Raw genomic sequence first — 23,061 nt, 5'->3', positions numbered from 1 at the left:
TTAACTCAAGTTACTGCACTTGGGCTACAATCCTAGTGACAAGGCAGGGTGTAGTTCCACACTTGTTAGCAGGTCGAGTTAAAGATTATGGAACTCGTGAGGTCCCCGCTCATGTCATGGTGGGGTGAACAGCAATTTCCTCGCCCACCTTCCTGGTTAGAAAGCACCAGGCAGGACACCATCCCTTCCAAACCCAACAATCTTTATTAGAAGGGGTCAAAATCATGTCATAAAACTCCTGCAATGACAACAGATTTCATCCTCTTCCAGAGTAAGTTCTACCCACTGAGGCATTTGCTGATGTTGATTTATGTGCTGCATTCTCTGTTTGCACAGGGCTCCACCTATTCAGAGTCACCAGAGGTGCCCCTGGAAGCTGAGGAGACCCAGCAGTGAGCAGAGAAATAAAAGAGGTTTTGCTGGAAGAGTGGATACAGCTGTGAAGCTCCTGGCTTTAATGCATTCGTCATATTTTAGAAAATCAACTTCCCTGATAGCACAGACATGATCAGTCTGGCAGCTCTCGTCACACTCTGTGAGGTCATACTTGACTGAGTTAAACTGATAGTACTGCTGTAAGTAGTGCTTGTCCTTTGATATCTTCTCCAGCACCATGTGCATGGAGCGTGCTGACCCGTCAGGCATCTGGAAGGCTTCAGTCAGCCGATACTCTCTCTCCCATCTTGGGGCCACCAGGTTAGCATGGGTTAGGTTTAAATAGTAAGTCACTACATCCTACAGCAAGAAAGAGGAGACCAAGAGGAGTGTTAGGGCAAACGAGCACAGAAACAACACTGGGAATGACCAATTCAGCCAGGGCTGTGATGGGGCTGGGCTTCAGCAGTTTCCCCATCACTGGTGCTGGTGTGGGGCACTTCCGACCACTCCAAACCCAGCTTGGAAGAGACACCAGCCGCCTAGCAGTGAGTAGATATCTGGCAGGCTCTGGCCAATTCCAGCAAGGCAGTTCCGGCTGGATGTTGGCTCTGCTTGGGGGCCCGGCCATCATGCTGGGGGCTTTATCCTGTCAAGTAACAGGCCATGTACAAAGGGCTGTTAATGGGGCCCAGGTTAAAGGTATCTCAAACCTGAGTATCCTGCAGGGGCCAACTTTAAAAGAGTTTGACTAAAACTGGATTTGTGCCCCACTTTGCATCTTTATGCTGGATGGAGAAAGGCCAGCAGGGAGCTTGGGGTGTTTGTTTTTAACCACAGAAATATCAGGCTTGTGGCGCTTTGCAGGGGGGCGTGGGGGAGGGCACAGGGTTACTGTAAGCATGAGCCCTTCCTGGAGGAGATGGGGGCGGAATCTTTACTAAGGCTGCCTTTTGCCAAACTGTTCATTGCTCAGCAAAGTTACCGGGTGTTAACAAAATCAAAGCGAAAGCAGAGCTTTAAACAGTCTGGTTAAAACCCCTGCTGCTCTGTCTCCCAGCATTCACTCTCTGGGCTCCTGTGATCTCTCCTTTACTAGTTCTCCAGCCTTCCAGAGAGTCTTCCAGGACAAATAAACGTTGCATTTCTAATGGACCAAACAGAGGAGTTTATAAAAATGATACTTTGGGGCCTTCTTTATTCACTGTAAAGAAGCAAAGAAGGGCACAAGCACATTTTCCCCTTTCCAGGTAGATAACTGAGTCAGGGGCCCCAGTTACAACACAGCTATTCCCTGATCTGGTTACAGTACGGGTCCCGTTCATAGTGTAGATCAGACCTAAACCATATTCTCTATAGGAGCTAGAGTCTTGCATGTGAGCTCTAGTCAGCTGTGATTTTCTTCCCCAAATGGAAGTGTTGGAAGACCCATTGTTTGGGCTATTTAAAACCAGACTGGGTAAAGGCCTGCAGCATAAACGGGGAAGAGCAATCCTGCACTGCCCCGGGGGGCTCTGATCCCAGCAGCTGGCTAAGGCCCACATCACCCTCCCAAGCTCTCTGGAACTTACTGCCATTGTCCTACTGGAATCAAACCTTTACGTGCACTGTGACACTGGAATATTTCGCCCCTGCCTCTCTCCCTTTGGCCTTAGATTAACGCTGGCTCTGATTTGATAGAGCAACTTGGAGGTGTTGAGTGAGCAGCCCCTGGGCTGTTGCAGTCGTGCCCCAAGGGGACAGACCATGCAGTGTGGGGGTGTCTCCCACCTTCACTTGCAGGGTGCCTCGGTCATAGTCAAAGACCCGGATCCCAGGGTTGTTGGCGCCGTTGTGCACTCCGGGTAGCGATGTTTTCCAGGGAGTCACTCCTGGGGCTAAGAACATGGTGTTGATTGGGGAACCTGAATGGAAAGGCAAAACAAAGCGTGTATGAGTGAAAGGCTAGCCTGGCATGTGGCAGACCCAGTCCAGCTACAACCCCTGTGCTTGTATTGGTAACTAGTCTGTGACGCTGCTGCCTGAGCCACTTACCTCAACCATGTGTCAGTGGTGTTTGTGAATCCACTCCTAATGCTACCTAATGACATCTACAGTGCATGAGCAACAGCCAACATCTGGGCTGACACCAGGATTGAACTGGGGCCCTCCCCAGCTAAAAGCACAACTCTCTACCGCCTGAGCTAAAGAATCAGGCTCTGCAGCTAGGGACTGCAACAGATTCACATCCTCTGTGGCTAGGGCTGGATTAACGCAGGGGCTTTAGGGGCTGCAACCCAGGGCCTTGGGCTAAGGGGCCGCCACAAAAATAAATCCATAATTATATACAATTCAGTGGTCACCAATCTGTCGATTGCAATTGACTGGTTGATCCTGGAGCCTCTGCCAGTCCATTGCGATCTCCGGACTGCTAAAAGTCCAGCGGCGCAGCAGGGCTCAGACAGGCTGCCTGCCATAGCCCCATGTCACTCCCGGAAGTGGCCGGCTGCTGGCACATGTCTGCAGCCCCTGGCAAGGCAGGGGAGGAGGCTCCTCGTTCTGCCCCCGCCCCCAGCACCGTCCCCGACCAATGGGAGCTGCAGGGGTGGTGCTTGCGGGCGCAGGCAGCGCACGGAGACCCGCTGCCTCCCACTCCCCAAAGGGCACACAGAGACGTGCCACTAGCCAGCTGCTTCTGGGAGTGGCATGGGGCCACGGCAGGCAGCCTGCCTGAGCCCTGCTGCGCACCTCACACCCCTCCTGCACCCCAACCCCCCGCCCCAGGTCAGACTCCCCTCCTGCTCCCAAACTCCCTCCCAGACCCCGCATCCCCTCCTGTCCCCCACCCCCTGCCCCAGGTCAGACTCCCCTCCTGCAGCAAACTCCCTCCCAGAGCCTGCACCCTTCACCCTCTCCTGCACCCTGACACTGCCTCAGCCTTGAGCCCCCTCCTGCACCCAAACTCCCTCCCAGAAAGAAACTAATATATCAGCTGTTCTAAGGTAAGAAGTAGACTATTTTGAATTAATTTAACTATATTCTACATGTTTTAAGACTGAAATGTAACCACAGAATGGCCTCATGTTAATTAAAAGGCAAGTTTATTATAGCGTTAATAGCCTCGATGCCATAATTGTGATCATAGACTCATAGACTTTAAGGTCAGAAGGGACCATTGTGATCATCTAGTCTGACCTCCCGCATGATGCAGGCCACAAAATCTGACCCACCCACTCCTGGAATAATTCTCTCCCTTAACTCAGCTGTCCCCAAATCATGATTTAAAGACTTCAAGACGCAGAGAATCCTCCAGCCAGCGACCCCTGCCCTATGCTGCGGAGGAAGGCGAAAAACCTCCAGGGCCTCTGCCAATCTACCCTGGAGGAAAATTCCTTCCCGACCCCAAATATGGCGATCAGCAGAACCCCGAGCATGCGGGCAAGATTCTCCAGCCAGACCCACATTGACCATTGATACTAATTACCAGCGATGGCACATTATTGACATATTGACTAAAATCACGTTATCCCATCAAACCATCCCCTCCATAAACTTATCAAGCTTAATCTTAAAGCCAGAGAGGTCTTTCGCCCCCACCGTTTCCCTCGGGGAAATCATTTTGTTTTAAATTAGGAAAAAGAGTTGTATACAGGGACCCCACAAAATCTAATAACCTCGGACCCACAGGAGAGTTAATCCAGCCCTGTCTGTGGCACCCACCAGAGAGCTCCATGACAGACACTGACCAGTGAGTTACACAGGCTGGAAAGATCTGTGCTGCTATCCCACAGTGTCTCAGCAGGTGGGGACAGAGTGCCTGGAGGACAGTCGCCAGCTTCAAGTGGGGCAGTGCACTCTGGGATGTCCTACTGCACAGTGCTGGGAGGCAGGAGGACTTGCCAAACTGTAACATAGGCATGCTTACGGGTCTTGCTACATCATGGTGAAAAGGTTTTCAGCAAAGGGTCCCCTGATTTGGTACTGAAAAGAGTCTATGTGCTAGAATAGACTGGACCAAACCGCCTTCCATGCAATTTCAGAAAGTGTGATGCAGAACAAGTCTTTCCTAGCATTTGGACTAATTTCAATAGCATTTGGGGAATGATCACTGAGAACCATGTTCAGTAATGGGATGTTCTCCTAAAGTGGGCAGGGCTGTGGGTGAACGGCACATACCAAGCCAAGGAACAGTACCTCCATTGCTGTAAAACATCCGAAAGCTGTCAGTGTGATGGTGCCCAAAGAACTGGGCAGCTATCACTCCATGGTGCTGCTGGACGATCTCTGTGTATCGTTTGTTAAAGTGCTTCCGAAACCAGGGTTTGCTCCGCTTCTTCTCAAAGAAACCAGGTGGAATGTGCCCCACAATGTAAACCTACAACAGAAAAGAGCCGGGCTGAGTACAGACTAAGTGCATGCTTCCAAGCAGAGGAGAGGCTCTCCAGAGTTTATAGACTGAGGAGGAGCTCAGTGGCAGAAGGGGCTTACAGGAAGGACATTCCAGGGTGGGAGAAGTCAAGAAAGAAACAGTTTTACCATTTCTTCTGCTTTTGACGCATTGGTCAACACATCTTCCAGCCACTGGAACTGTCCACCAGGGTCCTCCAAGCCAGCTGTCTGATTATTGCTATCATAGTACAGATTGGTGTTGAGGACAATCATTTGTCCTTTGGTATTGGGACCAAGCAACTTCTCGCTGTAGAAAGCACCTGCAAAACACAACCAGCAGGAGAAGGACCTGACGGTACACCACTTGCTGGCTTTTGTGCCCCAAATTCCCCTCCTATTTCTACCTCAGGTTCAGCTCCATGGTGATAGCTGCGATGGGGGCCCTAGTCTGGGCAAGGTGCCAGTGGCTGCCAGCACATTGAACACCATGTGCTGTGGACCTGATCTGAGCAGGGTTAGCTTATGGTGGTTAGAGGCTTCCTAGAGCCCTGCCTGCATCAGTGCTCCCAAAGCTGCTTCCAGCCATGCAGCTGAAGTGCTGGTCATGCAATGATGGGAAACATTTTGTAAAGAAGCTCAAAGTGGTCCAGCCCACTGCTCTCCTGCATGTCTGGGAGTTTGTAAATGCATCCTTTGTTCCTGTTCAAGAAGGACAAGCTCATCTGGAGTAAAGTTATTTCAGGGCAGCCTATGACTCTAGTGTAACCAGCACTTCCACCCATGGCTGCTTATGTCAGCCCAGGATAAGGGAGGCCCTGAGTGGTGATCTGCGCAATCTGCGCAAGTGAGTCCAGGAGCTGGAGAGCCAGAGAGAACCACGGGATCTGTCTGAGTCCAACAGCCTCAGACCCTCATATTCATTACAGCCCAGTCCTACATCTTCTGCACTATAAGGGACACTCCTGGGCCACCCTTCTAGTGCAACTGTGAGAAAGCAGGAGAGATTGAGGCACAAGGAACCATCTTTCCTTTTCTCATGTGTAAGTGAATTCAGAGCTGGCGAGTGGTGCCAGGTTGGCAGCCTATTGCTAGGGCCCTTCCTCTAACTGCAGATATGCCCCAAACTGCCCTATCCGTAGAAGGCAGCACTGCATGGGCAGCATGTCACTGGGGATTCCTCCGCCCTCTTCCCCCAGCAGTGCAGACAGCAGGAGCTAGCCATGCTGGAATTATGGGCTTGCCTGCTTTGAATGTTGGGATGGAGGCGTTGCTGAGCCATGAGCGCCACAGTTCAGCTGTTGCGCTGTAGATCCTGTGTGTCTTGGCTGGGAACTGGTTCTTGGGATGGAAGTCATGATTGCCCATCGCAGGATAGACTTTAGTGTCTGGAGAAAATCAAGAGAAAACGTGAGGGAACATGTGGCCTGTTTTGGTGCTGGAGTGCAAGAGAGTTAAGGGAGAGGACAGAATGACTTAGGGGCAGGGCAAGAGGCTATGGGGCCCATCAATGCTAGGTCACCCCTTCGCAGGGCAGGAATGGCTGAATGACATTCCCATCCAACATGGTGGTCTCAACCCAGTGGCTGGGGAACAAAAATGCTAATAGGCCTCTTATGAGTAGCCTGAGGCCAGGAGTGGATAGGGTTTGGAGTGAATTCCCCTCTCATGCCTGGAGACAGCTACATTGGGGAAAATTGTGGTCTTCTGAACTGCTGCAGCTCCACCAAAATACCTGTAGCAAACCTAGGAAGAGAAACCCTTCCCTCCCCCCCCCCCCCGGGGCAGAGGGCCAACATGTCCCATTGAAGGGCTATTTTGAGGGCTTTAAGTAGAGTCTAGGGAGGAATTGTGCAGGTCAGTCTTTGGGGAGGAGCTGTTTAGGGGGAGCACTTGGGGAACTGCTTAAAGTCAGCACCTGGGGAGCCATTTATAGTGAGTGACAGAGTGAGCACAAAGGGGACAGGGAGTGCTTAGGGTGAGCACTCGGGGGCGAGGGCTGTAGGGTGAGCCCCTGGCGAGGAGCTGTTCAGGGTGGGCACTCGGGGGCGGGGGCTTTAGGGTGAGCCCCTGGCGAGGAGCTGTTCAGGGTGGGCATCTGCGAGCAAATGGAAGCTGTCAATTTCCAAAGCCCCAGCCTGGCACCTTTTGCAAACAGTGCAGTCAGTTGTAGGAAATGCTGACTGACTCCACGTTGTCCGTATCTGACCCCTGCAGGAGCACTGAAGGGACAACGCTCATTCAGGAGTGGGCCTTTTGCACTAGGTTTCTCAAATGGGCAGTGGGCAGCTGTGGCCCTGCCTAGGAATGACCCACATTTGGTTTACCATAGACCCAGTTCAATTAGGGGCCTGATGTACTTTGCTGGGGCATTCCAGTGCTAGGCCAGCATCTCTCCACTGATCTGGTGGGTCCGGCCCTAGTGTTGGGATAATTCCTTCTCCCCATTGCTGAGATGTTCAAGCAGGAGAGGAGGTTTCCAATGATTTTTTCCCACCATTAATTATTCAAAGGCTGCTGCTTTTCCAAACTTCCCCCTTGCAGTGTGTTGCCCATTCAAGAGTGAAGCTAATCAGCGACCATAAGGTCCAATGCATAGAGTTTATAAACCATAGGAAGCGGGACAAATATGCTCTCATATCCCCCATGTACTAGATTCCTTGACCCCTTAGATGGCTGCCCCTTCTCTAGATCTGCCATCTCTAGCTGGCTGAGCTGGTCTTTCCTGCCAGTGGGATGCTGAGTCAGATATTCTCTGCACTGCCACCTTCTTGGTTTGTCAGCTCAGGTAAATCGTACCTGGAAACACCTGTTTTATCAGAGCAGTCAAATTGGCAATTATTTCCAGCACTACTTCTTCTCCAAGTTTCTCGTTGGGGACATGAGGGGTATCATCACTGGAAAACAGCACAAACATCACATGCAGCTAGCAGCCTGAAAGGGAAGAGTCTGTATGCAGTATTAACCGTGTCGGTCCCAGGATATTAGAGAGACAAGGAGGGTGGGTATAAAAGATATTTCCTCACCCACCTTGTCTCCGGGAAGCACTTGCACACATAAAAGCAAAGGCAGCATGTAGGTAACTTATGTCTAGCATGTGGGGTGTGATTTCAGGTGAACATTTGGGGAACTGTTCAGGGCAAGAATCTGTTCCATTTTGTTCAGCTTTTTCTTTTTACATTAGAAATCTGGGTCTGGCTGTACTCTGTTGTTTCTGGAAGATGCCATGAGGTTATGAGTTACACATACCAAGAGAGTGAACCCTGATTAACTGAGGGGAAATAAAGCTCTTTGTTTCTGTTTGTTTGTAACTCACCTGCCTGACTGAACAGCTGGAGAAAAGCCCATTTGTTAGAGATACAAACTCCCACCTCTTTAATCAAGGGTTCCCAACCCTGCTCTCTGGGTGCTCCAAGAAGGACCTCTGGCTGAACCCACAGAGCAGACTTGACATTCCTCATATGTCAAACAGCCCCTTTTCGAACCAAACCTTCCAGACTCTTCTTTAGTGTCATACCAAGGGGCACAAAGCTGTTTGCAAACCCCTTCTTCTGGTGCCTTTAACAATGCACAACTTTGTGCTCCAATGGCTGTGCTAACAGCATCAGGCCAGGAGAGTGAGTGCAGCCTAGGGGCTGTCAATCATGGTGCCCACTGTGTGATCGCTGTGGATTTGTATGTGTGCAGAAGGGACTCCTGGCCTGAGGTGCATGGGTCTGGTTATGGATTTGTGCGGGGTACTAGTCTCATTCCGCCAGCAACAGGTTCCTGAGTTGTTAATCTGTTTACCTAACAATAACTCCTTCGTGCTCTGTATTGATTGGTCAATTGTTAATACATATACTGTATACGTTACCAGTTATCTGGCCAGGACATATCTGCTAGCCAGGCTGCCCCACTGTGACTCTGCCTGACCAACACAGCTCAAGTGTTTATGGTTTCACTTCTATAATAAAGGCTATTGTTTAAATACCTACTGAAGGCTCCAGAATTAGTTATCTCGAACCAGAGAAACCTGCAAAGGAGCACTCTTGCCTGAGAAGAAGTGTCCAACAGATGACAGCAACACATGCCTTACTCCTAGGTAGTTGAAATGCCCTGAATGATACACAAGGGAGAACTTGGGAATGGCTGGCCATATTTAGCAGCTTCTTCATTAGTGAGGACAGCAACTTCTGCTTCTTTATCTTTGTCTCCCCTATATTGGGCATGCAGCTGCTGCAGCAACTTGGGAGCAAAGCCACATATCTCCTCTGTCTTGTGATGCTGCTGCCCTTGCTCCCCAACTCAGCACAGGTCTCACGTTACAAGCATGTCCAAATCCCAAGTGGATACTGTAGCAGGACCCTAGAATCTGAATAGTCTCCAAATACAGTTCCGAGATTCACTCTTCCCTAACCATTGTCCCAGCCCAGCCTGTACCTTCTACCAACACTGCTAGGAGCTCTGGACTACTGAGGCATGCTACAGGAATGGCCATTCTACAAATAATTAGGAGAAATAAACAGATAAGCAGTGTCTTTTTCTTAAAGCCCCAGCTCCTGGAGTCCTGTGATTATGTGAGAATCTCCATTTTCAGTTCTTTAACACAGAAATTTCTAGCTTTCATGGCTATGGACCCCTCAATGACAGATTGCATATAACTCCCCCCCCAACTTTATCATCTTTTACATCTCATGATTTTAAAGCCAGTCTCATGATTTAAGTGGGGTTGACTCATGATGCCACTGTGCACGACATCTGGGATTCTGTGTGCAGCTCTGGTTATCCACTCTCAAGAAAGAAGTATGGGTTTAAGAACCTGGAACAGGAGCAGAGAAGGGCTACTAGGACAATCAGGCAAATGGAGAGCCTGTGTTACAACAAGAGACTAGAAGAGCTTGGCTTGTTTAACCTAGCAAAATGAAGGCTGAAAGGGATCTGACTGCTCTCTATAAATACATCAGGGGTAAATGCCAGAGAGGGAGAAGGGCCCAGATCCTAAAAGGTATTTAGGTGGCTAACACCCACTGCAAGTTAGGTGTTTAAATGCCTTTGAGGATCTGGTCCAAGAACTATTTGAGCTAGAAGACAATGTTGGTACAACAACGAATGGTTATAAATTGGCCATGAAATTGGCTCTGTGGATGAGGGGAAAGCAGTGGAGTAGACTTTAGCAAAGCTTTTGATATGGTCTCCCACAGTATTCTTGCCAGCAAGTTAAAGAAGTATGGGCTGGATGAATGGACTATAAGGTGGATAGAAAGCTGGCTAGGTCATCGGGCTCAACGGGTAGTGATCAATGGCTCCATGTCTAGTTGGCAGCCAGTATTAAGCAGAGTGCCCCAAGGGTTGGTCCAGGGGCCGGTTTTGTTCAATATCTTCATTAATGATCTGGAGGATGGGGTGGACTGCACCCTCAGCAAGTTTGCAGATGACACTAAACTGAGAGGAGTGGTAGATACACTGGAGGGTAGGGACAGGATACAGAGGGACCTAGACAAATTAGAGGATTGGGCCAAAAGAAAATATGATGAGGTTCAACAAGGACAAGTGCAGAGTCCTGTACTTAGGAAGGAAGAATCCCATGCACTGCTACAGACTAGGGACCAAGTGGCTAGGCAGCAGTTCTGCAGAAAAGGATCTAGGGGTTACAGTGGACGAGAAGCTGGATATGAGTCAACAGTGTGCCCTTGTTGCCAAGAAGGCTAATGGCATTTTGGGCTGTATAAGTAGGGGTGTAGCGATGCGGGACTCACCCCTGCGGTGCCTCCTGCTGGCTGTCTGGGAATTGGCTCGCTTTCCAGCTCTGGAGCATCCTCAGCAGGCTGGTGTTGTCGCCGCTCGCTGGCCCTCGTGTCCCTCCCGGACCCCGGTGCCCCTTTATCTGGGGTGCTGCCCCCTTGCAGTAACCCCTCACTCTCAGGGTCTCCCCTCCCCAGGGAACCCCCAACCCCCTAATCCCACTTTGCCTCAATGCCTACTGCCAGTCATCATTTAGCCCCCGCTCCCTGGGGCAGACTGCAGCCTGTAATGGCCACTCATCATTGTCAAGAGGGGGTAGGACCTGCTGCCACTGCCTAGCCCCGGGCTACCCCTTTGCAACCCCAGTACCTGGTTTAGGCCCCGCACAAGGCCCTGCAGCCTGGGGGGTTGTCAGGCTGGAGCTCCCCAGCCCCTCTTGCCTTTCCCCCAGCACTGCCCTATCTCAGATCCCTGCTCAGCTCCCAGGAAGCTAGGTCCTTCCCTCTCAAAAGCTAGAGAGGGAGTCTCCTAAGCTCTGGGCTCACTGACCTTTTATAGGGCCAGCTGCAACCTGATTGGGGCATGGTCCCAGCTGTGGTTGCTTCCCCATCAGTCTAGCCGCTTCTCACAGCCCCAGCCCTCTCCCAGGGCTGGCTTTAACCCTTTCCAGGCCAGAGCGGGTGATCACCCCACTACACACACCCCTCCTCAAAATCCCCACCCCTGGGGATAGGGGGGACTCATGGCCTGGGATCCCTGAAATTGGCTCTCCAGGGCCGCCCCTCCAGGGCTGACTGCTTCCTTTCGGATGCCTCCCAGTTTCGGGCCATCTCCCGGGCGTTGGCCTCCACCTTCCGGCAGGCCTGCTCCACGGCTTCCAACCACGCCCTCAGGTCAGCCTCCCCCTGACTCTCCACACTCAGGTTCTGGGTCCATTTGGTGGCCTGATCGTGGACCACTTGGGTCCCAGCCTCTTTCTGGGCCCACTCTGTCTCCGTCCCTTGGTGTGAGACCTGCCCTGTGACAGTCTGGGTCCTGACCTCTCTCTGGGTTCCCTGCGTCCCGGTTGCTGTCTCCGCCACCTCTCACGGGTGACCCAATGGCCGGTCATCCCTCCGTCCGGCCGCCTCCACCTGGTCCAATTTCGCCCCTTCCGGGACTCCAGGCACCTCCTTCAGCCGCCCCTCAGTTCCCTTGAGAGGGCAGTGCCTCCTAATGTGGCCCAGTATGTGTCAGCCCCAGCAGGCTCCCTGCCTCTTGGCTGTCTTGGACCCTTTGGGGTCCTTCTGGGGTCCCGCCCCCTCGCCGGGGCTGACCTGGACCCTCCGCCTTGGGCCTGGGCATGCACACTGCATGTGCCGTTGTCAGCCACAGGCCCAACATGTCCTCAGTCGCCTGGGTTCCCTCACCCGGCGGACTCTTGTAGGGACTTGTACCTTCCCCTGTTCTGGGTGAGGCTCTCGGCCCCCATCCCAGTAGGGACAGTCCACCCTCAAATGTCCTCGCAGACCGCAGGCATAGCAAGCCCAGTGCTCCACCACAGGCCTCCTGGCCCTGGCACTTGGCTTCCCACGCCACTCTCCCTGTTTCCTCCTAAACTCCTATCGGACGAGTTTTACCAGGGCCCACTGCTCTTCCACCAGCCGGCCAAACTGTCCATGGAGGGCCCACTGCACCTCCCATAGTCTCTGTGGGTCGCCAGCCCACTTCTGCCAGGGCACTGATGCCTGTCCCCAACCAGAGTTAACACCTGGGGTCTTTGCAAAGTAAGCCCCAGTATACACGGGTTCCATTGTCCCCTTCCTCAGTTTCTCCAGGCAATAGTCCCAGTCCTTGTCTTCCCCTTGTATCAGGGGTGGACCACCTGTGCCCGCATTCTCCACCACTTGTAGCGATGCGGGACTCACCCCTGCGGCGCCTCCTGCTGGCTGTCTGGGAATTGGCTCGCTTTCCAGCTCCAGAGCACCCTCGGCAGGCTGGTGTCATCGCCGTTCGCTGGCCCCCATGTCCCTCCCAGGCCCCAGTGCGCCTTTATCTGGGGTGCTGCCCCCTTGCAGTAACCTCTCACTCTCAGGATCTCCCCTCCCCAGGGAACCTCCAACCCCCTAATCCCACCTTCCCTCAGTGCCTACTGCCAATCATCATTTAGCCCCCGCTCCCTGGGGCAGACTGCAGCCTGTAATGGCCACTCATCATTGGCAAGGGGGGTAGGACCTGCTGCCACTGCCTAGCCCCGGGCTGCCCCTTTGCAACCCCAGTACCTGGTTTAGGTCCCACACAAGGCCCTGCAGCCTGGGGGGTTGTCAGGCTGGAGCTCCCCAGCCCCTCTTGCCTTTCCCCCAGCACTGCCCTACCTCAAGTCCCTGCTCAGCTCCCAGGCAGCTAGGTCCTTCCCTCTCAAAAGGTGTGACCACCCCGCTACAAGGGGCATTGCCAGCAGATCGAGGGACGTGATCATTCCTCTATTCGGCATTGATGAGGCCTCATCTAGAGTACTGTGTCCAGTTTTGGGCCCCACACTACAAGAAGGATGTGGAAAAATTGGAAAGAGTCCAGCGGAGGGCAACAAAAATGATTAGGGGGCTGGAGCACATGACTTATAAGGAGAGGCTGAGGGAACTGGGATTGTTTAGTCTGCAGAAGAGAAGAATGAGGGAGGATTTGATAGCTGCTTTCAACTACCTGAAAGGGGGCTCCAAAGAGGATGGATCTAGACTGTTCTCAGTGGTACCAGATGACAGAACCAGGAGCAATGGTCTCAAGTTGCAGTGTGGGAGGTTTAGGTTGGATATTAGGAAAAACTTTTTCACTAGGTGGGTGGTGAAGCACTGGAATGGGTTACCTAGGGAGGTGGTGGAATCTCCTTCCTTAGAGGTTTTTAAGGTCAGGCTTGACAAAGCCCTGGCTGGGATGATTTGTTGGGGTTGGTCCTGCTTTGAGCAGGGGGTTGGACTAGATGACCTCCTGAGGTCCCTTCCAACCCTGATATTCTATGATTCTATGAATAAATTTAGGCTGGAAATTGGAAGAAGGTTTCTAAACATTAGAGGAATGAGGCTCTGGACCAGCCTCCCAATAAGAGCATTGGGGGCAAGAAACCTGACTGGTTTGAAGATGGAGCTTGATAAGTTTATCATCCTGTTCATATGATGATAGAAGGAGACTGGATCTGATGACCAGGGAGGTCCCTACTGAGTTCCACTGTAACTGAGTGGGGCTCTCTCTGCAGCCACACATTTGCAAATTGCAGAGTAGCAGCTGTTACACTAAGGTGCTCATGTGCACTGTGAGTAGAATTGAAAGGGTTTCTGCATGTGACATCTAATCACAACATTCATGGGGCTTATAATGTGATCATGCCCTATCTTTCACTGCTATGCATGGATGTACTCCTTACCCAGTCCAAAGGATGAAGTCCGGATCAGGCAGGATCGCCTTCATGGCATAAATGGAGGAGTTTATGAGAATCCAAGGAGAATCACACATGTAATTTCCCCATGTGCCTGCACTGGACACTGGCTTGGAGCCAGCAGACGGACACACATGAAGAGGGTCGGTTGCCACTCTGTATTCTGGGTCCAAATGGAGGTCTGTGATATGCCAAAAGTGACCTGCCAAAGACAGAACAAACACCACAGTGCAGTGCAATCAAACACCTCAAGTAGCTGTGCCAGCTAGGAAGCCATGGGGTCAGAGATCATTATACAGCTATACTTCTACTTCTTATTCCAAAACCAGCGTCATTACGGGAAGTTTACTGACATAACTATCAAGCCCGCAGTAGAGCCTCAGTGGGGAGGGCACTGGCCTGGGAGCTGGGAGACCTGGCTGCAATTCCCTCCTCTGCCACAGACTTACTGTGTGACCTGGGGTAAGTCACGTAGTCTCTCCAAGCCTCAGTTCCCATCTGTCACAAGGGGATAATAGCAGTGCCTTGTGTCCCGGGGGTAAATACAGTACAGAGCGTTAGGTGTTCAGATACTGCACTGATGGGGGCCAGGTAAGTACCATAGACAGACAGGATAATACAGCATGGTCCAAACAAACACACACTGCTGGGCAGTGCAATTCAAACTAAGCACGCAGTGCGCACAGCTGCAGAGACTGAGGATCAATTAGAGCTAACAACACAATGTAACTGCAGTGGGTAGACAATCCCTGACCTAGGTAATCCCTACCAGAAAGTTAAACATGCCTTGTGCCTTCAATAAACTCAGCAGTGCTGCATCATGAGTCGGTTGGGGGCTTCTACTTCCACCATAAGACCCCATACTACAGTCAGGCAAATGATAAACAGAATTATTATCAGTGTGACTTTCCAAAAGCAGCCCCCAGCACATAGCCAAGCCAGAGAGCAGTATGTGGATTCTGGGCAGCTAAATTTCAGCTGGGGTTAAAGCAAGGCTAGGGTCAGAGTCAAAGCAAGGAGCCTCCCTGAACTGAGCAATCTGGAAGAGGGAGAGATGGGGGTTGTTCCCCAAGACAGAAAAGTTGCCCTGTGTTCATCTCCCTGTTGTTGCTTGGGGTTTGCAGAAGGGGAACGTGGCAGAGGCTTTGCTGACTGGTGCTGTGTTGGTTGAACAAGGCCTCTGTAAGTGGAAGACCCCGAGAGAATTTTGGGTTTTCTTAACTGCAGCCTCCCGTGCAGTGCCTTAGCCCTTTCTTCTTGGGCAGTGCAGACCTGGTGAACTCCAGCGTTTTGGAGGAACCTCCTGCAGACGGAGCTCAGGTGCTGTTAGTCACCACTGCTCTGTGCAGGTGACTCAGCCACCCTGGCAGTGCAACAGTGGGAGATCTCTAAACACTGTCAGGCTGGCTATTCCTACACAGGGCTCGGACCAGCAGGGTTTCTGCTGGTTCCTTCCCCTGGAGGGGCTGTCCTGGATTCTGCGAGGATGAGTGAACTGTTGCTTTAAAATCTGCAGCAAGACAAGGGTAAGGAAGTTTTCAGGCAGTAGCTGCATGCTGAAGCAGGAACAGACAGATGCCAGGCAACTGCAGGGAGATGACTGTTGTCCTTATGCTAATCAAGTTCCTTGTTCAGTGTTGGAAGAAAGTGACTCCTTCTGCAATTCTTTACTGTGTTCTCTGCACATGGGGGTTCTGGGGAAGCCAGCACTCTCTGAGCTGAAGCTCTTTGCCCCACAATGTTTTTTGACCCCACAGCCACACCCACCTCCTGCTGCCAGGACCCTACCCCCCAGTGGAATCCACAAAGAAGCAGCTGCAGTTTAGTGGAGTGGGAGAATGGAGGAGCAGGCCATAGAGCCAGCAATCCCCTTTCTATGGGCCCCCTTCTGGTTTTTGCTCCTCTTGGTTGTAGCAGTGAAGCGGAGCCCCTGCCCTCCATTTACAAAACGTTAGCCCGGCCTGGCTGTCTCCTGAGTAGCAGTTCAGGGGAAGAGTTTAGTTCTGACTTGATCTTCTCTCTGTGGGGAACCATTTCCCTGACTCCCTGAGCTCCTGCAGTGACTGAGCCCTTGTCTACTCTGTGCACGCACACAAACACCATTCCTAGTGGACACTCTCAGAATAGTATCTGGAAAGGAACTAGCTCTGGTTGAAGTCATATTGCAGATGGCAAGTGAATTCTGGGCTCCATCAGCTACAGGTGAGCTCTTGACTGACCCCTGCCTCTATACAGAAAGGATGGGCTCCACCTAAACCAAAACAGAACCAGACTGGTGGCATGTAAAAATGAACATAGAGATGTTTTTAAATTAAGTGCTGGGGGAAAGCCAGCGAGTGTGGAGAACCACATGGTTCGGACAGAGACAGCCCTTAGGGGAGAATTTATTAAAGGGGATTCTCTATATACTAGTAAAGAGAGGATAGAAGTTGATAAAGTACAGGTAGGAACTGAAGAGAAAAAGTCAAACACAAAAAAAGTCCCATTGCTACATCACATAAAGGCAGACAACTTAAGACTGAGAAATTTTATAAGTGCTTGTCTACAGATACAAGAATTTTAAATACTATGATGGGTGCACTTGAGTGCCTGGCATTAAATGAGGATATTAATATAATAGGCATCACAGAAACTTTGGTGGAATGCTGATCAATGAGACACAGTAATACCAGGGTACAAAATATATAGGAATGACAGAGTAAGTCATGCTGGTGAGGGAGTGGCACTATATGTGAAAGAAAGCATACAATCAAATACAGTATAGTCAAAATCTGAGATGAATCAGTGGAGCCACTGGATAAAGGAGCACTCAGGGAAGACTAGGCCGTTGTGGATGAAGCTAAATGAATTCTTTGCATCGGTCTTCCCTGCAGAGAGTCTGGGGGAGAGTCCCACACCTGAGCCGTCCTTTTTAGGTGACAAATCTGAGGAACTGTCGTAGATTGAGGTGTCAATAGAAGAGGTTTGGGTACAAATTGATAAACAGTAATAAGTCACCAGGACCAGATATATTCACCCAAGGGTTCTGAAGGATCTCAGATATAAAATTGCAGAACTACTAACTGTGGTATGTAACCTATCACTTAAATCAGCCTCTGGAAACTGGAGAATAGCTAATTAAGGCTGAATTTTAAAAAAGGCTCCAGAAGCAATCCTGGTAATTACAGGCCAGGACACCTAACTTCAGTACCAGGTAGATTGGTTGAAATTATTGTAAAGAACAGACATATAGATGAACCTGATTTGTTGGTGAAGAGTGAACATGACTTTTGTAAAGGGAAATCATGCCTCACCAATCTATTAGAATTCTTTGAACTGATCAGCAAACGGGGATAAGAGTGATCCAGTGGATATTGTGTATTTTGACTTTCAGAAAGCCTTTGATGAAGTCCCCCACCAAAGGCTTTTAGGCAAAGTAAGGAGTCATGGGATAAGAGGGAAGGTCCTCTCATGGATCATAACTGGTTACAAACAAGGCGGAACCAAACAGTAGGAATAAATGGTCAGTTTTCATAGCAGAGAGAGGTAAATAGTAGGGTCCCCCAGTGATCTGTACTGGGACCAGTGCTGTTCAACATGTTCATAAATGATCTGGGAAAAGGGGTAAACAGTGAGGTGGCAAAGTTTGCAGATGATACAAAATTACTCAAAATTGTTAAATCCAAAGCAGACTGTGAAGATTTACGAAGAGATCTCACAAAAGTGGGTGACCGGGCAAGGAAATGGCAGATTAAATTCAGTGTTGATAAATGCAAAGTAGTAATGCACAATGGAAAACATAATCCCAGTTATACATACAAACCGATGGGGTCTAAATGAGCTGTTACCACTCAAGAAAGAGATCTTAGAGTCATCGTGGATAGCTCTCTGAAAACATCTGCTCAATAGGCAGCGGCAGTCAAATAAAGCTAACAGAAAGTGAGGAACCATTAGGAAAGGGATAGGTAATAAGACAGAAAATATCACAATGCCACTCTATAAATCAGTGATATGCTCTCATCTTGAATACTGCATGAAGTTCTGGTCGCCCCATCTCAAAAAAGATATATTAGAATTGGAAAAGATACAGAGAAAGGCAACAAATATCATAAGGGGTATGTAACAGCTTCCATATGAGAAGAGATTAAAAAGACTGGGACTGTCCAACTTGGAAAAGAGAAGACAGAGGGGAGATATGATGGGGTCTATAAAATCATGAATGGTGTGGAGAAAGTGAATAAGGAAGCGTTATTTATCCCTTCACATTACATAACGTAGGATATGACCCAGTGATCGCCCAGTGAAATTAATAGGCAGCAGGTTTAAAACAAACAAAAGGAAGTTCTTCTTCACATAGTGCACAGTCAACCTGGGAAACTTGTTGCCAGGGGATGTTGTGAAGGCCAAAAGTATAACTGGGTTCTAAAAAGAATGAGAGAAGTTCATGAAGGATAAGTCCATCAATATCTATTATCCAAGATGGTCAGGGACACAGCCCCATGCTGTGGGTGTCCCTAAGTGACTGACTGCCAGATGCTGGGAGTGGACGCCAGGGGATGGATCACTTGATAAATTGCTCTGTTCTGTTCACTCTCTCTGAAGCATCTGGCACTGGCCACTGTCGGAAGACAGGATACTGAGGTAGATGGACCATTGGTCGGACCCAGTATGGCCATTCTTATGAGATTCCAACGTCCCAGCAGCAGCAGAGTCCCCAAAGTTCTGGTGTACAGTATTTCCAGGATGGCTGACAGGCTGGAGCAGGACTGATTGAGACATGTTACACTGTTGGCAGCACATCCATCACCCAGCAGGTTAAGGCCTGTGGTTTGGCGCTCCTCCTTTCCCTAAAGGTTCCCCAGTTCCAAATAAACCTAAACCCCTCCTCTAAACACCATCGTCTCACCCACACATTGAGATCTTGCAGTGCTGCCTGTCTAACTGGCCCTGTGAGTGGAACTGGAAGCATTTCAGAGCACAGAACAAAAGTTGGCACCTGTGGGTGCTCATGCCCCACCTCCGGCCCCAGCCCCGCCCCGACTCTGCCCCCTCCCTGCCCCATTGGATCCCTCTCCAAATCCCCACCCTGGACCCGCCTCTTCCCCAAGCGCGCTACGTTCCTCCTCCTCCCGCCTCCCTCCCAGGCTTGCCATGCGAAACAGCTGTTTCGCGGCACAAGCGCTGGGAGGGAGGGGGGAGAAGGAGGACACTTAGGGGAGGAGGTGGAGGTGAGCTAGGGCGGGGAGGGAGGGGTCGGGAAGCTGCCGGTAAGTGCTCCGCACCCACCAATTTTTCCCCATGGGTGCTCCAGCCCATGGAGTCGGCACCTATGTTTCAGAGAATACCACTAGGGAAGTCCTGAACTTCAATCTTTTCCTAGCAGCCTAAATTTGGCCTCCAGGACCTTTATCCTACCTTTTCCTATGTCATTGGTACCTACATGTCGTGACCACTGGCTCCTCCCCAGCACTGCACATAAGTTTATCTAGATGTCTCAAGAATTCGCAAGCTTCGCATCCAGCAGGGAATTCACCATGCGGTTCTCCTGGTCATCACAAACCCAACGATCTATATTTCTAATAACTGACTCCCTCACTACTATGACCTGTCTCTTCCTAATCAGTGGGGTCCCCTCCCCTAGAGGGGTATCCTCAGTGTGAGAGGACACCATGACATCATCTGGAAAGAGGCTGCCCTCAGTGGCTGCCCTGGCTGCTTAGGGCAAATTTGTGGCCTGTCTCACTCAGATTTGCTGGGGGGCAGAGGCCCCCCAGTCAGTGAAGCTGTGCAGCAGCAGGGCAGGATACAAGCAGAGTGCTTCTCGAGCACTAGAAGCCGGCCCTGGCTGAGAAACATGGCAATGCGCCATGGACTGCGTCTGGGATCCGTGCATGATGCAAGTTGCAGGGAAGTGCACTCTGCTCCTCACTGGAGCTGCAGTGCTGGATGTGCAGCTGGAATGGGTCAGGGATCCTTGACTTAACTGCAAGCACACAGCTTCCCCCTCCCCCCAGGGGGCCTCACACTTGGAAGGGCAGAATTTTAGTACCAGGCGCATTGCCTCCTTTAAAGCTCCAACTGGGAGGTGCATTTAATACAGCTATAGAATTACTAGCCACAAACAAGCACTCTCAGTGAGGCCATAGCAATTCAAAGCAGTCCCATAACCACACAGCGCTATATACCTCACCAGCCCTTCCCCCACCCTAATCCCTTCTCTCGAGTTATGACTATACTTGAATTGCACATTCCTCAGGGCAGAGTGCGTGTCTGTTATCGGCTGGAGCCGACATATGGTCCCTAAACCCAACACAATTAAAGGAACACTGTTAGCTTGCAGTTAATTAATGAATTAGGTTGTTCCAGGCCTCTCCCCCAGCCCCAAGGACCTGTCAATGGTTTGTTTTTTTTAAACAATCTTTTTTACAATCCTGGTTTTTTTAATATCATTCTCTCCCCTATTGCCCAGTGAAAAAAACACACGCACACACACACACAGAACCAGCTCCCTTAGCCACCAGCCTCACTGTGCTGCCAAATAGACCACATGAACAAACTGGACAGAGAAGGCCTTTGCCCTCTAATCTCTCTGTCACTTTGGGGGTAACTTGGGGGTTTCTGGGATTGTCGATACACAAGGTACAAGTACAGAAGGGTGCCTTTTCTTAAGTTCAACATGTTTTTCCAGTAATGGGGGCAGGGCTGAGCTCTCTGCCATCCTACCTAGCCCAATGCTTTCTGCCTGTGCCTCAAGGCAGGGGAGGTCTCAACACAATCTTATGTCAGTGGCCAGACGGAAATAAACCTCATGAATGCCAGGAGAGCCAGCCATGCACTGCCCCAGAAGTCATGGGTTTGTTTGTATCTTGCAGCTTGTTTAAAGAGATGTGAGCAAGCCGAGGTTAGTTTAGAAATCAAGTTATGACAAACCACCCCTTGGAAGAAGGAGCACTTTCCCTAGTTCTAGAGTAATCAGGCAGCCACAGAAAGCTCAAGGAGGCTGTTACCTTGGACGGTGGCAGCGGCAGCAATTCTGCTGTGCATTAGAAGCAGCAGGAATCTCAAGGAATCCATCTGGAACAGGGAGCTCTGACAGCTGCTGCTGCTGCTTCTGCTTCTGACTAATTACCCACTTCGCTGTAGAGAAGAGAACCAATCCCAGGACGTTGTCACTTCACCTGACTCCGTGGCAATGTGTGAAGTGGGAGCACCTCCAGCTTGCCTCAAGAAAGATATTCTCAGTCAATGGAGGGTCAATTGCAATCAAGTCTGGGCAATGCTGCTGCTGGGAGTCCATGCAGGGAGAGGGGGGCTGTTTGTTCATATTTAACTGAATGCTCACTTTGCTCTATTTCCTTCTAGTACGTCTAGCTACCCCTGTGCGGACGTTCACCTGACAGGCCCTAGTACCCATGCAGGGACAGAGGAGTGGTGGCTTGCACCGCCCCCACTCTGCAGCTTCTGAGGGCCAATTCAATCCCTGGCACAGGCAAGGGTGAACTACAGGACCCTCTGAGCTGGTGGCATTCTCCAGGGAGGCGTCCCGGCCTCTTTCGGCTGCTTAAGTCAGCAAAAAGGAGGCACAGTGCAGGGGTGAATTCCCCTCTTGGGGTCTGAATATTTAGATATCTCAAATACCTACCTGCAGTGCAGATTTCAGGTGGCCTGTTTGCTCACCTCGTAGCCAGGCTCAGGATGCTTAGCTCTTCTCTTCCCTCACAAACCACTCCCCTCCCACCTCATCAATTTTGTTGCTGTCCTCAGAATTTGTTCTACTTTCTTGGTACCTTTCTGGGGGCAGGTGCCTGGAACGGCATGCAGAGTTCAGGATTTTGTTGCTCCAGTCCTTCACAGTAAGGACATATCACCTCTGTTGTCAGACGCCACCGGTATGGTGCTTTGCTCTGTTCAATGTTGATCACAGTCGGCTGCCTGTGTGTGTTCCCTCTGTGTGCTGCCCCGGCTCTGCAGATCGCTGGCACAGCAGACCCCGAGAGAACCCCCAATGACCACAGACTCCGATAAGGTACGAAGGCACCCGGCCAGGTTTATTGTCAAACGAAGCACAGTAATAGTTTCCAGCAGACTCTACAGGACATACTACGAATCTGTGCCCCTGACAATGGACACAGCTCAGTCAGTGGTGGGACACTCCACTGCCCCCTAGGCCGGACAAAGACACCGCCCCAGGGATGCATTCTTATACACAGGTACAAACAAGTTACACATCACTCCTGACATATTGAGGTGCAACCCCACTATGTAGCAAGGTGCCGCCTCTCACCTTGTACATGTTGGTTCGAACAAAATAACTCTATCCATCATATTACCCTTTTGCCTGTCTTTAGGATGGGTCAGCTTGTTCCTTGTTATCTGTGTGGAATGTGCAAGTATGCGAATGTTCTGATATCTAGTGTCCAGTACCTTTTAGGTCTGCATCTTTTTGCAGCATCAGCCCTTTCCTTGCCAGCTTCTGTGAGCAGGGCCTGCCTCTGGCTCACAGCTTAACTTTGCTTTATGTTAGCAAAGTCTTGTCCATTACTTTAGTTCAGGCCTTAGGCCTCAGAGAGGGCCTCTGATATAAGGGTTTATGTTTCAGGGCCTCATCTTACTACATTCCCCCACTTTTTGTCTTTTTATGGGGGGGATGTTTACCCATCGTCCCAGAAAAACATAATGCATGGACTAAAGATAACCCAGTGGCCTAAACACTATGTGGTTATCTAATTTAACCATCCATACACTCATGCCACATCTGTCTTTTTAGTCTGCACATTCCCTCGTACAGATAGACAGATTTTATTATCCAATTATTTTTTAGTCCCTTATGGTGGGCTTGGGAATGTTAGGCCCGGGACCATGACTGAGGAATGTAGTATTATGATTGAGCCTTTGAGGTACTCCCAAATAATTAATATATATGAATAATATGGATATGGCGTATATATTTGTAGTGTATATGGGCATATATGTATAGTATGTATGTATACATATAACAGCACTTTATAGCCAAGCATAACAATTCTTTTCCAATCTGTTGTTGTAGTTTGGCCCTTGTGGTACTGCAGATAGCAACCCACTTTTATTAGGGCAATTACAGTTATCATCTGTATCATTATTAGTAGTAGGCTGAGTGTTTTGAAATACTGGGATAGGGATTGTGATAATGTGTCCCACTGTGCTATGTATATAAGTAAAACAGAAATTTG

General features: G+C 50.3%; 1 protein-coding gene across 1 annotated transcript; it reads right to left on the bottom strand.

Annotated features, from left to right (window-relative positions):
• Positions 1–221: 221 nt before the first annotated feature.
• SMPDL3B (sphingomyelin phosphodiesterase acid like 3B) lies at positions 222–20,940 on the bottom strand. The gene is made up of 8 exons (XM_024201439.3): positions 20,860–20,940; positions 13,862–14,075; positions 7,540–7,637; positions 5,985–6,128; positions 4,891–5,063; positions 4,549–4,729; positions 2,146–2,279; positions 222–735 (listed from the first exon to the last, which is right to left on the bottom strand). Exons 1-8 carry the CDS (start codon positions 20,924–20,926, stop codon positions 355–357), a joined length of 1,392 nt encoding a protein of 463 aa, XP_024057207.2. The 5' UTR covers positions 20,927–20,940; the 3' UTR covers positions 222–354.
• Positions 20,941–23,061: the final 2,121 nt, after the last annotated feature.

Source organism: Terrapene carolina, unplaced genomic scaffold (genome assembly GCF_002925995.2).
Source record: "Terrapene carolina triunguis isolate 2854851 unplaced genomic scaffold, T_m_triunguis-2.0 Scaffold236, whole genome shotgun sequence".
NCBI lineage: Eukaryota > Metazoa > Chordata > Testudines > Emydidae > Terrapene > Terrapene triunguis.
The sequence above is the reverse complement of the archived record's forward strand: the minus strand, read 5'-3'. Positions and strand labels throughout refer to the sequence as shown.

Excerpts from the sequence above, each read along its gene's own strand:
- SMPDL3B (XM_024201439.3), bottom strand. The coding sequence starts at position 20,926 with ATGGATTCCTTGAGATTCCTGCTGCTTCTAATGCACAGCAGAATTGCT. Across the intron at positions 7,638-13,861 it reads GACTTCATCCTTTGGACTGG|TGATGATACCCCTCATGTCC; the intron begins GTAAGGAGTACA and ends GCTGTTTTCCAG. Across the intron at positions 2,280-4,548 it reads GATGTTTTACAGCAATGGAG|GTTCCCCAATCAACACCATG; the intron begins GTACTGTTCCTT and ends CTTTCCATTCAG.